The sequence below is a fragment of the Sebastes umbrosus genome, chromosome 20 (genome assembly GCF_015220745.1).
Source record: "Sebastes umbrosus isolate fSebUmb1 chromosome 20, fSebUmb1.pri, whole genome shotgun sequence".
NCBI lineage: Eukaryota > Metazoa > Chordata > Actinopteri > Perciformes > Sebastidae > Sebastes > Sebastes umbrosus.
Window position 1 is genome coordinate 13,344,081 of NC_051288.1, and position 15,060 is coordinate 13,359,140.

The following is a 15,060-nucleotide window of genomic DNA, read 5'->3' on the forward strand; positions in this document are numbered from 1 at the left end:
TGTTAAAATAAAACATTAAACATTAAATGAAGGACTCTTTAACAGAGCCAGAAAAGTGGACACATAACAAACGCTCCGGAGAGGTCAGTTATATTCTGAGAGGGAGGTTGAGTTTAATCATATTTTCCAAAAAGTCTGAGCTCAGCAGTCAGGAGAGGAAATGATTAACTGCTGCCTGCCGCCATCCTTGTCACATATCTCTGACCTGACCGCTTTAAAGTCCTCAAACTTCACACACAGTCGGGCAGTTTTGGTAAAGAAACACACTCTTCTTGCAGGTAAAAGGGGTAACTAGCTCTACTTTCTTTCATCAAGCAGAAGAGGGAGAGGTCAGAGGTCAGAGGTCAGGCTTGAGAAAGGTGATGTCTAGATGTTACCCTGCAGATTAAAGGAAAAGTTTGACATTTTGGGAAACACTGTTATTCACTTTCTTGCTGAGAAGAGAAGGTCCTACATTCGATCCCTGGGTTCCTCTGGGTTCTCCAGTTTCCTCCCACCACCAAAAACATGGTCCTGGCCTACACATCATATTCTACAGACTTAAAGTGGCAGTAGGCAGTATATTTTTGGCATCATTGGGCAAAAATTCCATAATAACCTTTCAGCATATTGTAATTCAAGTGCTCTGAGAGAAAACTAGACTTCTGCACCTCCTCATGGCTCTGTTTTCAGGCTTTAACAAATCTAGCCCGTGATGGGAGACTTTGACCAATCACAGGTCATTTCATTGAGAGAGCGTTCCTATTGGCTGTGCTCCGGCTATGTGACCAGAACACGGCGTTCCTTCACCAGATTTCACAATGGCGGCAGCGTCACAAACTTTCTCATTTTACAGCTAAAGAGTGCACTACAAGATTATTCTGAAAACATTTGAGGCGAGAAATAGGCATTAACGTAACAGAATATTGATTCATATTTGATCAGCGCTGCCTAGTTTGACCGTTTGGTCAGAGTTCGCGAGAGACAGCCGGCTCTCATAGACGGCAGCTGGACAGCGGACCTCAGATCAGCTCTTACTGCTTGTTTTCCTACGGTCTGTGAAATCTTGCCGATGCCGTCAGGAGCACTGGAGGAGATAGATGAACATGATTTTTTTCAGGTTACCTGTTTCATGTACCACTGTCACGATATAGCGACCGTTTTATAGAAATAACTTTTTTTAATCATATTTGCTCCAATCGCGCCTACTACAGCTTTAAGACAACATCTTTGTTTGGTACAGATCCCCGCAAAAATCACACCATAACCATTTAAATATGTTTTTCAATGAAAATGAGAATATGATGTAAAAATTATAATTCCCTCTAATATTGCAAATCATATCGCAATTGCAATATCAGTCAAAATAATAGCAATTATATGTTTTTTCAAACTCATGCAGCCCTTCCCAGAACAGCTGTGTTTTTTGTTTGACACCTTATCCAAAGATCTAGATATTAACAGAAACAAAGAACACATTTTTTTATTCTCTACAGTCACTTTTAGCATGTTCAATGTTTCAGTGAAAAAGAATTGAATCACAAAAGACTGGATCATGGGAGTGTTTTTTTATTATTTTTCACACTGGAATGGATATTTGCAAAGAAAATCTTCAACATATATTTACAAATTCATCAATTTCATTAATCTGTTTTATCAGGTTATCATCTTGGGAAGACACACACACACACACTCATAGTACTTTGGGCTACTTGAACTAATGCTACTAAAACCCCAAAAAGCGCTATCAAGCCAAATCATTTTAAACTATATTTTAAAACACAGCTCTTGTGCTCATATCCAGGTAGGACCCCTGGGGGTGGGGGTGGGGGTGGGGGTGTCCATGCTGGTGTTGTCTGTACAGATGCCTGAACGGGATGGAGAGGGATGGGTGAGGTTCCTGACAGAGCCGGAGAGGGTAGGACGGGAAGGCGCTGGAGGGAAGTGATGGATCCAGCTGAGGGAGAAGAGACGGGTGGTGCAGTACCATCTCTGGGCGATAGGGGGCAGCGGGATTGAACTGTGGGATGGCACCTAGGTCAACTGGAGGGTATGAGGAGGTGGAGGGGTTGGGCAGGTTTTGAGGATGGGCTGTAGGCTGCATTGAGGCAAGCAAGCAAGAGGAGGGCTGGAAATGGTTAGGAAGGGAGGACGAAGGGTGAGTGAAGGAGGAGGGAGGGAAGGCAGCTTGGGCTTGGTGGCTCAGATTTGGGAGGTGAAGGGCGGCGCTGGGAGACGCGTTTGAGAATGACAGATTTTGCATGTGTGGAGGGACGGAGGGGAAGGCAAAAGATGTGTGGGCACCATGAGCGGGTAGGGAGCACGGCAGACTGGGAGGTTGTAGTTGGTGGTTGTAGTTGTGGAGAAACTGAGCGGGAACTGGAGCAGGATCAGGATTTGCAGGAAGGATATTTGGATAGATGAATGCTGCTGAGCTTTGGTCGCCGGGTGGGTTATTTCCGCCGGTGATAGGTTCACCCTGCGGAGGCTGACCGGTGAGCAGAGAGTGAACTGATATCTGGTCCTGCAGTATTGACTGACACGTGGAAGGTGGGGCAGAGAAAGAGGCGTCTGTAGGCGTATGAGGGCTGATTGTCTCTGGGATGGTGTGATAGGTGTTGGCAGAGGGGGAGGAGGAGGACAGGAGAGGCTGTGGCGAGGAGGAGTTGGAGGGAGGCGGAGTGGGGAAGGTGAAGGAGGTCTGCTGCAGGGAGGGAGTGGTGGTGGAGGAGGAAGAGGAGGACAGAATGGAGGGATAGTCGATAGGCTGAGGATTGGATGTGTCTGAAGAGTCGGAGAAGGAGGGGGATGACTGAGGAAGAGGAGCTGAAGGGAACGAGGAGGCCTGAACAGCAGAGAAGGTGGAGGTGTAAGCTGCTTCTTCCATAGTGTCTGATCTGTGGAGGAGAAAAAAAATCAGTGCTGAAAAATGCTTTGAATTTAGGAGTAAATTCCTCTCTCTCTCTCTTTCTCTCTGCACACCTACCTTTCAATCATACGATTCGCCAAATCAATTCCTGGTGTGCCCTGCATCCCGTTGGCCAAGGAGATGCCGATGTCAGACATCTGCGATGCCATGAACGCCTGGCCAATATCTAGCGGCTGCTCCGGGACCAGAGCATCCTGATAGGAGGCCTCCTCTGGTCTGAAGTCACAGGAGGGGTCGGGCAGTGGGGGCATCGAGGCCAGAGCGAGGACCTGAAGGTCTGCGCTGGTGGTTATGGACGGGGGCAGAAGCTCAGTGGAGTCGCACGGATCACAGTTCACTGAGAGAGAAAGATAGAGCAATTCAAGGCAATGTAGGAAGTAAGAGTCATATCCAAAGTGGCTTGAGTCTGCTTATCCCACTTACCAATATCCAAGGTTTCTGTCATGACAGATATTTTGCGCTTCAGTCGTGCATCTCTTTGTCTGCGGCGGGGAAAAATTGGATTAGTTCAGATCCTCCACAAAATGAATGCAACAATGTGTTTCTATGTGGGGATTGGTTGTAAATTACTTTTTGCTGTTCATGCCCTCGTCTCGGAAGCCTTTAGCAAAGGGGTTGGAGCTGATCTTCAGCTCTGTGATCTGGAAACAACAAAAAAATAAATTACAGTTGGTTTATCTTTCCTCTACTTCTGTTCTTGGCTCTCTGTTTTCTTGATTTTGCATTGAATCTCAGAGAAATATGGTCAGGGCACTGTGGCTCTGCTGCTCGAGATATTGGTGCATACAAAATTCATCCTAATCTTGAACTCATTGCAGGTAATTTTGTGCAGAATCATTAGCCCCTTTGTTAATAAATAAATGTAGTATTATGGTACCTTGTTGTTCTGGTAGGCGGTGACTGTGAGGAACTGGGTCTCGGGGAAAACGAAGGAGTGTTGCCCTCCGCCCCACCTCAGCACATCTCTGGCTTCAATCACATGAAGTCTGGGCTGGTAGCGATGCAGCGAGTGCAGGATTATCTGCAAATAAAAAGAAAAGAGAGATGCACCATAAAGACAAAACCTACCGGTGAGGGTTTGGTGCTGTATTTGTGCTGCTGTCAGTACTCACATGTCCCTGTGAGTCCAGTGTGTTGTTGGTGAGCTTGGCGTAGTGAAACGAGATGGTGCGGCTCTGCCAGTGAGCACCTGTGGCGGGAGAGTCTGGGTGGATGAAAACCCGGTCGGGTAACCTCGCCTCTGCACCGCCAACAGCCTGCCAGCCGCCACCTTGGAAGCGATAGCGGGAGTTGTCCGCCGGGATGATGTCCAGGAGGAGGATGTAGCGGAGGGACGGGTTCAGGCCGGAGAGCTTTAACCTCAGCCCGGGGAACATCCGTCTAAAAGGAGGAGGGACAGTGGACAAAAAGGTCATTGGTTATTAGGTTTGGAAAAGTTGTGGACATTAACTGTAATTATAGGAGGATTCAATGTCAAAGGTCAGCGCTCTCTCACCTGCCCTTCTTCGTGATGATCATCTCTGTGCCCACCGAGCTGAACTGTTTCCACAGAGACGCGTTCTCCAGCTCCATCTTCACCTCATTTTTGGGGGTTTTGGTGGTCGGGTCGTTGGGGACGTGTGGCGGGGCCAGCAGCCTCGGGGGCAGGGCTTTGGCCGCCACGTCACAGGCGGGAGGGAACAGCGGCATGTGGGCCGATGCTTGCCGGTCTGTGGGGAGGATAAAAAACCTTTACATGGATGGTTGAAATTAAGCAAACATGGATGCAAATGTTGGTTGAGGACCAATCAGGTCTCAACCACTTCAATCAATCAATCGATTTTATTTAAAGTGCAGAATCACCATGGAGCATGGTCCCAATACACTTTAGGAAAAGAGAGAACAAAGCACACAGCAAGCACATGAAATAATAAACATTAAAAGTAACACATCTACAGTAAGAACAGGAAAAGGGGTGATAGACCTGACTAAGTTCAGGGGTAGGCTGCAATAAATACAAAGGACAGAACACATAGCAAGCAAATAAATAATACACCATATAAAAACAGCCACCAGCCACTTGAAAAAATATAATTGGCTGATAACAAACTAAATAAGTTAAAATCTGAATCCAATTTTATAGCCACACCCATAGGAGGGACTATTTCTTTGATGACACAGATGAGCTAGCAGAAAGTATTTCAAAAGTACACCACTAACATTTTGGGAGAACATTCAAGATTTTAAAAGCAAACTGTTAAAAAGAATGAAATCACATTTCTTCATGGAGGTCCGTCTCACACTCTCACCTCTGTAAAAGCACTCTCCGATCCTCTGAGGTCCCAGAGTCAGACTGGGGTACATCTCCACGCTCAGCATCTTCCTCGTCTGTGTTTGTCCCTTTGCTCGTCCTCTTCACCTGCTGCAAAGTAGCATTTCACTCTTCGACTCTCCTCGTCTCCTTCTCGGTTTCCTTCTACAGATTTGTGGTATCAATCTTCTTTAAAATGTTCTGTCTCTTCTCGCTTCTATCTCCGTTCCTATCCGTCTGCTGTCCTCTGCCAGAAATGCCCACAGCGGTGATGTTCTCTGTTAAATAGGTGTGTGGAGCTTCACACATGAGGCCAAATGGCCCCCTTTTTTTAACACGGCTCTTCAGTTGCCTCCCTCATCTTCCCTTCTGTCCCTGCTCGACAAACACAAACAACACCGGCCATATAGAGGTGATTCACAACAACTAGGGTTTACTTTAGTGTCTGGTTGGAACATGACTGTGATTTGTGTTATTTCATGTCAGTAGAGGCAGAATAAGTACCTGCACTCAAGTACTGAGTTATTTGTATCTGTTCTTGAGTACTTTATCATTCTTTTTCACTACATTTCAGAGCCAAATATTATGCTTTTTACTTCACTGCAATTATTTTACAGCTGTATTCACTAGATACTTTGCAGATAAACATTTTACATACAACAATCAGCTTAGGAATTATGATGTATTGCTGTAAGTTAAACCACCTAAGCTATATAAATTAGTTAAAATTTGCTCCACCTCGACCAGCAACAACAGTAAAATGTCTTACACAATAATGCATGAACAATTAACTAACATATTACATATAGTACTTTTACTTTTTACTTTTTGTTACTAATACTTCTATACTTTTACAGGACTTTGACTTGAGTATTTGTACATTGTGATGTAGTAAAGGATCTGAATACTTCTTCCACCACTGCGTGTCAGTAAAAACTGTCACTAATGAATCTGTTATACATATTTATCTTCAACTTTAGTCATGAGGCATTTAGTCAGAGGTACAGTATGTGTGTGTCGGATGTAAAACCGATATTTGTAATCTTACTTTCAAGGCTTTCTGTAATAATTCTACTAATTGCGACTCACATTTCAAACGCCTCTTACACACACATATAAATGTGGTAGTTTAGTGGCAGGACCCCTGCGGCTGTTTGATGACTTGATGACATGTTTCTTCCTCTCAGCGGGGAGTCGGGCCTTGAATGAAGGTGGAAAAAGGAAGAGGAACAGTTTGGCCGACGGCTGCAATTTGGCCGCAACACAAACGTGAGTGTCTAGAAGTTTATATGAATTCAGGTATGAGCTCGGTGTTACAGCTGATTCTGGGCTATCTAACACTTGAACTGTTGAATCAATGTGAAGGAAGTTTGGTAAGCAGACAGGATTTCTAGTTGAAACACAATGTGGACCACACAGACAGACAGACAGTCAGTTGGTTAGTATGAGTTGTGGAGGATGTTCAGATCCTCTACTTAAGTAAATGTAGAAGGTGAAAGACAAATAGGCAAACAGGTCTGGTGTGCTTTGTAAGTACAAATAGTTAAAATGTTGGAAGTATTATAAGCAAAACGTACTTCAAATAAAAGTACTCATTATGCAGCAAAGTCTCTCCTGTAGGTGTAATATTAATATTTATCATGTTAGTGGACTATTATTATAACTGATGTATTAACATTTCAACAGCATTTTGATGTTGTAACCGGTTGAGACGGAGCTAATTCTAATGACTTTAAATTTGAGCTGTCAGTTGATTAAAATATTTAATCGCGATTCATCGCAAATTAATCACACATTTTTTTAAATATTCAAAATGTACCTTAAAGTGAGATTTGTCAAGTATTTAATACTCTTATCAACATGGGAGAGGGCAAATGTGCTTTATGCAAATGTATGTATATATTTATTATTGGAAATCAATTAACAACACAAAACAATAACAAATATTGTCCAGAAACCCTCACAGGTACTGCATTTAGCATAAAACAATATGCTCAAATCATAACATGGCAAACTCAAGCCCAACAGGCAACAACAGCTGTCAGTGTGTCAGTGTGCTGACTTGACTAGGACTTGCCCCTGAACTGCATGTGATTATCATAAAGTGGGCATGTCTGTTAAGGAGAGACTCGTGGGTACCCAACGAACCCATTTTCATTCACATATCTTGAGGTCAGAGGTCAAGGGACCCCTTTGAAAATGGCCATGACAATTTTCCATCGCCAAAGTTTGGAGCGTTATTTAGTCTTCTTTGCGACAAGCTAGTATGACATGGTTGGTACCAATGAATTCCTTTGGTTTTTTCTGCGTTAAAGAAATTAGTGGCATTAAAACAAATATGCGTTGACGTGTTATTATCGCGATAACTTTGACAGCCTTACTATTAATACTTTTAGGAAGTTTAACCTACCGCAATATATCATATTTTAGAAACTGCTCATGTTTTGTATGTAAAAGGGTAAAAAGCACATTATTTCCTAGTTAAACGTAGTGGAGTAAAAGAGCTTGAATGGAAGTACTTTCAAATTGTAATAAATTATATATACTAAATTACATTGCACATCCAGATAAGTGTCTAATGAGTGAAAAAAATGTGAAGTGCACAATTTCATGCATACAAATGTGTTGCAGTAGGGTTTGAGATGTCTTCAGCTAAAATAAAAAAAAGTAACAATGATAACAACAAATCTCCATAAGAGACTTTAATATGTAAGAACTAACAGTAATCTGGTGCTTTTTGGAGGACTCGACAACAGACCACAGAGGATTAATGTTACATCATGAGCACAGCAACTCAAATGATCAAAGGGGATGAACTGTGGGAGATTTCATGTGAGCAGCTGATCAAAGAACTCTTCTTGAACTGCTTTCAGAGGCCCAAATCTACCTGCTCATATATAGACAACATAAAGAAAGAGTGACAGCTGGAGTCACGTTACAGGAGTGAAGTATAAATGTTGTTCTAGTTGTTGTTTTCCTTCTCCATTTGTGTTTCTGTGTGTGTTGGAGGGGATAAAAGCTAGTGAGGGGAAGTGGAGGTGTGAACGCCACACTGAGAGAGAGGTCATTACCTCGATGGTGTGTGTGTGATGTCTCTTAATGTTTTTACGAACCGACAGGTGCGTCAGCCACCAGACTCTGTTACAGCCCATGATGAGGACTGTTAAGTTGTTTTGTTTTTTCTGAGGGGGGGGGCAGGGTAGTGTGTGCTGTTTACAGTGCTCTAAGTATTAGCATAGGCCTGCTCTCTTGCATGTATGTGCTAAGTAGTTTGATATCAACCTTTGTTTGCTCACTGAGGCCTAAAGGTCAGGTTACTAGGTGAAAAACATACCATAAGAGGCATTTGCCTTTACGTTTTCATTGTTGGCTCAGATGTTCCTGCTGTTTGAACACTTCCTGCATAACAGGGGGGGGGTTGTCCCAGTGTGTTTACAATGAAACAACAAGCCCTTTAATCTGATGACGATTACCGTTCCTGTGTGCATGATGCAAACACTCGTCCTTTTAGGGTAAATTTGTGGATGCTGAAACTCTCTCCGCACCGCCAAAGGGCACTCTTTGACGCCACAGATTATTAGGATTGAAACATGACGTGCGTTGTCTGTAAATAAATCCCCTGCATGCAAAAGACACATGCATTTAGATTACATGCTGCTTAATCTTCATCGCTCACTTTGTATTTGTGGGCTGTTTTCCAAAACACAACTACAGTCCATTTTTGTGATCAAACAGAATCCATTTTTATTAAGACCCTGCCAGAAATACGTGATAAACACCACATAACATGTACCACAGGAAGCACTCTTCATTATTACACCGGGCACAGATATACTGACATACTCTTTTACGGCTTTACATAAAGAGCCTGCACGGAGAATTGTTTTTTTTAATACAATCATATCGGCCACATCCATTTGAATCACATTATTACAAAAAACAGAAGGTGCTTTTTGTAATGTCGTTAATTTGATCCAATCAAAACAAAGAAAATGCATCCAACAGACTAACTAGTGCAAGTTGGTCAGACCACCTCCAGAGGGTCTCTGTCAGCCTTCGACACCGCCACTGTTACACTGTCGGGAAGACGCACGGCCAGCTTCTCCCTAAACACGGCCAGAAAGCCCCGCTCACTGTTGCTATGGTCACTGAGGATGACGTTGGTTCCCTTCGCCACGGCGTCCAGCACTTCGTGGTGGGACATCTCACCTAAACAATGGATATTTACAATAATTACATCTGCAGTTGTTGAGCATATTGACAGTAAAACAAATATCAGGTATATACAGTTGATTTGAATGGAAACTAATATTTATTTTAAATGTCTACCTGTGATGTAGAGGTCTGCCTTGACTCCGTTCAGTACTGAGGCCCCAGATCCAGCACACACAGCCACAGTACACACAGAGGACTCTGAAAAACATCAGAGTAATGACTCACTGAGGCACGTATTTAGATCTCAGGACAATTTCAACAATCAAAGTTTGATTCAGTGGCATCCAGAGCTGTTTAAATTAGATTTTTAATAAAAGCATTCATCACCTCTAAAGCACATTTAATGCTCGCTCCATGTGGAGCTATTAACCCCCAAAGAAGTACAGGCCGACTTCTCCGGTCGTGCTTAATATTTATTTCCACATTCAGGTTGAAGACTGTGGAGGTTTTAAGTGTCTGGTTGTGGCCTTTATGACATGCTTGACCCATTTGTTTGGAATATGGTCTGTATTTGGGAAATTTGGTGTAATTAAGCTGAGTATTTACTCTTTTGGTGAACACATTTTGTCATATTGTTAATGTATTGGTTTGATTTGTATGAAGGTATCTTGGTTGTTCCTTAAGCTTCACCTTTCACCTCTTAATCTAAAATTTCCAACCATCTATGTCGTCTACTGGACCCAACACTCGCCTAATGGGTTACTTATAACGCCAGTACAATAATCTCCTGTTTGTGTAAGAGTTCATTACCTAGCTTCTGCCCCGATCCCAGAGCCAAACGGAGGTGACTTAAACCCAAGTGGGACTTCATTTTCTGGATAGCTGTTGCCACGGTTACTGGTTGGTCCAAAACACTAAGTCGTCCTTGGCCATGGCCCGGGAGAGGGGGCTGCAGGGAGCACAAGGTGGAAAGTAAAGAGTAGCTTTAACAAAGGTTCAACATAGAGCTTCGTTTCCATCTTAAGAAAAATCTTTTTTTTCCTCTTGTATTTCTGAAACAACATAATACGTTTTCAGTGAATGAAAAACAGTGCTATTTCTAAACAATATTCCTGAATTTCTTGATGTTCTTCTGTTCGTTATCTTATAGTCGTGTGTTTGTGCTGTACCTTTTCTAACTTCAGGATGCTGAAGGACAGGCTGGGAGCATTGTGTCGTAACAGAGTCTGGACACTGGGGGTCAGCGCTGAGTCACTGCAGGTTACGCTGACGTGGATCCCACTGCTGTCAGGTCTGTTATGAGAGCAAAAAAAATATTATTTACCAGTGCAAAGGACCTAGTGGTGATAGGTATTTTTTTTTAAATATTAACCTATTATCTCCAAATCTGTATACCTTCCATAACTTATTAACATAAATGATTAGTTTCTGTTCTTTTCAATATTTGGTGAAAGTCCCCACTTGCTGAAAATAGGCAATCAATCAGAGTGCAGGATTTTTTACTTTACGTTGTTGTCAAAGTTATGTAACCAGCTTGTGGTAATGAAGTTGGGAGCAGGGTCTCAGAGTTTGTCAGGCTCTTTTCGGAAGCTTTTGATATCCAAGGTGTGAAAGTCAACTCCAGAAACGCATTGTATTCACAAGTTAATTGGCTTTAAATCCAAACCCGGAATAATAAACTGAGACTGGATGTTGTGAATACAGTAGCAGTGGCTGTTTCTTCATTAAAACTGACACTCAAATCTTGCACAAACAGTTTTCACAACTTTGAGATATAGTTGTGTTGGATTGCGTAAGTGTCGGTTGACTCAATGCTGCACTGAAATGAAGGATATTACAGTAAAGGATGCTTGAATGAAAGGAAATCAATGTAAAATGCTTTGGAAATTGTCTGCAGTTAGTATACAGAACTTGTAGTTGAAGGGCTAACACATGCTAAACTAGCAAAATGGTCCTTTATTAAGTGCCAATTCATACACTTGATATGTGCAAACATGTACAGGACCTGCTGACTGAATGCTGCAGTGTTGTTTCACTGTCACAAGCCTTCAGTTCCTCCATAACGGTGTTCAGGTCCTCTGTGCTCTTGACTGTGAAGTCCAGTTTGTGAGTGTAGGAGGCTCCGCCGAGGGCCTGACTCAGCACAGACACCTGGCCGCTACCTGAGTCAAAGATGGACACCAGAGATGGAAAAAAAAATACACTCAGGGGACTAGATGGAGGTCAGAATTGTTGACCTGTGGGTCAGTGTGATGTGTCACAACATTTTAAGCCTATACCTTCATTAAATATGCAAGTCCTGTAGGTATGTGTGACTCATTTTCCATTCAGAATGACGTCTCTTACCAAGTCCCCCGACCAGCCAGTCGTTCACCCCTCCTTTAACGCTATCCCAAGAGGTGTGAGGGGAGAAGATGGCCATCCTTGCCTCCACAGCCCGGATGGCCAATCGCTGCTTCCAGTCTTTCTGAACCAGGCGCTTGACTGGCCGAAACAACGGAGGGTGATATGAGATAATGAGGTCACAGCTCATGGCCTCTGCTTCGTCCATGACAGCATCTGTGAGGTCGTTGGTCAGCAGGATGGTTTTAACGGGCCGAGGTTTGCTGGGCTCGACCAGCAAGCCTACGTTGTCCCACGACTCAGCCAGAGACAGAGGGGCGAGCTGCTCCAACACCTGCAGCACCTCTTTTAGCTCCATCAGGCCTGAACAGTGAGCAGAAACAGAGAGGCAGCAGGAAGTGGGAGGGACGTGGAGAGATGAGGTCTGTTGGCTTGTGAAGAAGAAGCTGTGAGGAGTGGATGAAACTGATGAGGCAGAGGAGCAGAGAGCAGCCTGGGAGGTGAAGCTCCTCCTGGTACAAGGTCTCCTATGGGTGAGTGAATATAATGTCCAAGAGAGGCTTCTTCTGCATCCAGTCAACATCAGTGGACACCTGTGTGTGGACAGAAAAAACACACATCAAGTCACACCTTAATAACCAAGAGTAGTTGTTAGCCTTATAACCTCTGGGCTTGTTTTTAATAAGAATAAAGTACTTTATTAATGGATCTAACATGACCTACAACTCAACAGCTGTCAGTGCCAGTGCATGTTACAGTCACTATATGTTAGCATGCAGCTAACAGCAGAGCTAACAAGCTAATAAACACTACAATGGACAACGCTACAGTTAAAAACACACTATGAACGCATCACTGTGTGTGTGAGAGTGAACTTATCATACTTCCGCTTGCCTCTCACTATATAGTTGTTAGACTACACGTGCTCTGTTGTCACATTTCTCCCGAAGTAACGGAGCGAACTTACTTAATGTCCCTCTGCAGCTTCCGTTTCTATAGTGATGGTTGTGAACTCTCGCGAGACTCGTTGCCCGACGAGTTTAACTATTCGAGGTCAATGCCTAACCTTTAACAATCTCGCGAGAGTTTCCCCAGTTTGCTGGTTCCCTTCTACAGAGAGACACTATCCAAAAGGCAAGGCAAGGGTAGGCAGCTTTAGCACATTTCAGCAACAGGGCAATTCAAAGTGCTTTACATAAACATTCAAGAACATTGCGACAAAGTGCAAAAGAACATTAAGATATAATTAAAACAGTTATAAAAACAGGAAATATTAGAAAATAAAAACAAGCTAAAAATAAAAGCTAGGATAGAAGCTACAAAAAATTACACACAAGAGTAAAAGCTCTAGTGTAGTATAAGATCATTATCTGGTTTAATAAAAGGCAGCAGCAGCAAACAGGAAAGTTTTTAGCTTTGATTTATAAGAACTCGGAGTTGGTCCTGCAGGTTTCTGGGAGCTTGTTCAAGATATTTGCTGCATAAAAACTGAACGCTGCTTCTGCATGTTTAGTTTTGACTCTGGGGGACACTAAGCAGACCTGATCCAGATGACCTGAGAGGTCTTGATGGTTCATAACATAGCAGAAGATCAGGAATGTATTTTGGCCCTGAACCATTTAGTGCTTTGTAAACCAGCAGGAGTATTTTGAAAAGAAGAAAATCCAAAAGGTCAATGAACATCATTATGAGCAGCTTTTGTGTAAAAAAGTGTGTAATTTTATTGCATTACCACCGAAGGATAGACTACTTAAATAACTCTACTCCAGTCAAGTATCTGCATTATGACGCTTTGTGGTGGATTTATTTTGTTAAACAAAAAAAATAACAGAAATAGTACAATCAATCTGCATAATCATCTGTCTGTAATCTATTATTAAAATGTTCCTGTGTGTAAAGTCAATTCTCCCTCATATTAGTATAAATAGATAGATAGATAGATAGATAGATAGATAGATAGATAGATAGTAACTTTATTGATCCCGAGGGAAATTCAAGTTTCCAGCATCACAGTTCCATAGTGCAAAACATGTTAGTAAAAAGGCAGTAAAAAAGTTAGTAGTGCAAAGTACAAAATACAAAATAATATACCGGATATAAAAATACAAGGAGATGAAGAAAACTGTTACAACTGAGTATAGTGCAGGGTAACAGCTGGGATACAGGACTATTAAAAAAGTGAATACAGTGCAGAAGAGACTGTTAAAAATGAATACAGTGTAGGGTAACTCCAGTAGCTTAGCCTATGAAAGTGCACTGTGTGCATTATTATCTGTCCTGCAGACCGCATCCTTTAAGTGCCTCATAATTGTACTTAAGTACAGTATACGGGTAAATGTACTTAGTTACTTTCCATCACTGTAATCGGATCAGTAACACACAAAATGTCTTTATCCCCCAACAGATGTCTCCGTCACAGTCAGTTCTATTTTTGACGCTTCCAATACATCAGTACTGATAAACATTTTATTAATTGTATCTTAATTAAAAAAAACACTACTCACAGAGTCACTTAAATGTTATGTAAACTTTGGATTCAGCACAATTAGTGAAAAACATGTTAAACCAGAACATCCTATAGCTGACTGGTATGACTTAATACTGTTCATATGTGATGTTATGAAACAAATTCACAGATTAATGTGAAGAGGAAACGACTAGATGACTCTGATAAGCTGTATTAACTCTCACTGGGCAGGTGGTCACACAGTATAGATGACCTGGGTGCATCTCCTCAGAAAGATTACCGGGATTTTTGGGACAAACAAATCCGTACACACAAACAAAGACGGAGCGGAGAGTTATCAATGTTGGGAGATGATTGCAAACGGTCAAAACCCGCAGTTCTCATTAAGTACCCGACAACAAGCTGCTGGGCAGAGTGGCTACTTCGGAACTGAGTCCGAGAGCGACCGAGAGAGAGAGAGAGAGAGATTATTGTGGATTAATGCAATAAAGGTTGATGCTGGATGTTAGAGGGATCAGGGAGGGATCAGGGCAAAGGCCCGGCAGCGAGCATTACATCATCTGATTCTTCCTCTGACCTCTTCAACTTCTCCTCACACTGCACCCCTCAGTTTACAAGGGACCCCCATTACACCCACACTTTTACATTTACATTGTAAAAGCAAGAAACAACATGAATCCTTCTTAGATTACTCTTTTTTTGACTGCCTGCCTTCACAAAAGAGCAGTAATTTACAACAGAAAATGTGTTACTGATCCATTAAGCATATTGCAACAGCGATGCCCCCTTGTATCCAATCTGTGGAGTGCCATTGACAGATGTGTGTTTAGTTATTAGGTCTGTGTGTTCAAGAACAGCTTCACTTTTGTTAATTGGTACTATAAGCCCTCGTGCCCC

The 15,060-nt window shown here is 42.5% G+C and overlaps 2 protein-coding genes across 4 annotated transcripts; both read right to left on the minus strand.

The window, feature by feature from the left end:
• Positions 1-1,773: 1,773 nt before the first annotated feature.
• On the minus strand, positions 1,774-5,266 carry tbx6 (T-box transcription factor 6). Its single transcript, XM_037754645.1, is given in 9 exon segments — positions 1,774-1,833; positions 1,835-2,876; positions 2,966-3,245; positions 3,332-3,390; positions 3,479-3,549; positions 3,786-3,929; positions 4,021-4,288; positions 4,404-4,617; positions 5,197-5,266. Coding segments are annotated over 9 exon segments (2,208 nt in total).
• A 3,650-nt stretch (positions 5,267-8,916) lies between these two features.
• Positions 8,917-12,760, minus strand: nif3l1 (NIF3 NGG1 interacting factor 3-like 1 (S. cerevisiae)). Of its 3 annotated transcripts, none has more exons than XM_037755911.1 (7): positions 12,664-12,760; positions 11,700-12,289; positions 11,359-11,515; positions 10,523-10,646; positions 10,164-10,302; positions 9,528-9,611; positions 8,917-9,407 (listed from the first exon to the last, which is right to left on the minus strand). In XM_037755911.1, the coding sequence occupies exons 2-7, from the start codon at positions 12,277-12,279 to the stop codon at positions 9,223-9,225; spliced, it is 1,269 nt and encodes a 422-aa protein (XP_037611839.1). In that variant the 5' UTR covers positions 12,280-12,289; positions 12,664-12,760; the 3' UTR covers positions 8,917-9,222. The 3 variants fall into 3 exon arrangements, with proteins under 3 accessions (XP_037611839.1, XP_037611837.1, XP_037611838.1); XM_037755909.1 differs by having other exon boundaries at positions 12,581-12,681; XM_037755910.1 differs by having other exon boundaries at positions 12,591-12,679.
• Between the last annotated feature and the right edge of the window lie 2,300 nt (positions 12,761-15,060).

Bases quoted from the DNA above. Each gene is read 5' to 3' on its own strand.
- nif3l1 (XM_037755911.1), bottom strand. From the start codon at position 12,279: ATGTTGACTGGATGCAGAAGAAGCCTCTCTTGGACATTATATTCACTC. The intron at 10,647-11,358 runs GTCCTGTACATG...CTCTCATAACAG, and splicing joins CTGCAGCATTCAGTCAGCAG to ACCTGACAGCAGTGGGATCC. The intron at 9,408-9,527 runs GTAGACATTTAA...TCCATTGTTTAG, and splicing joins GGCAGACCTCTACATCACAG to GTGAGATGTCCCACCACGAA.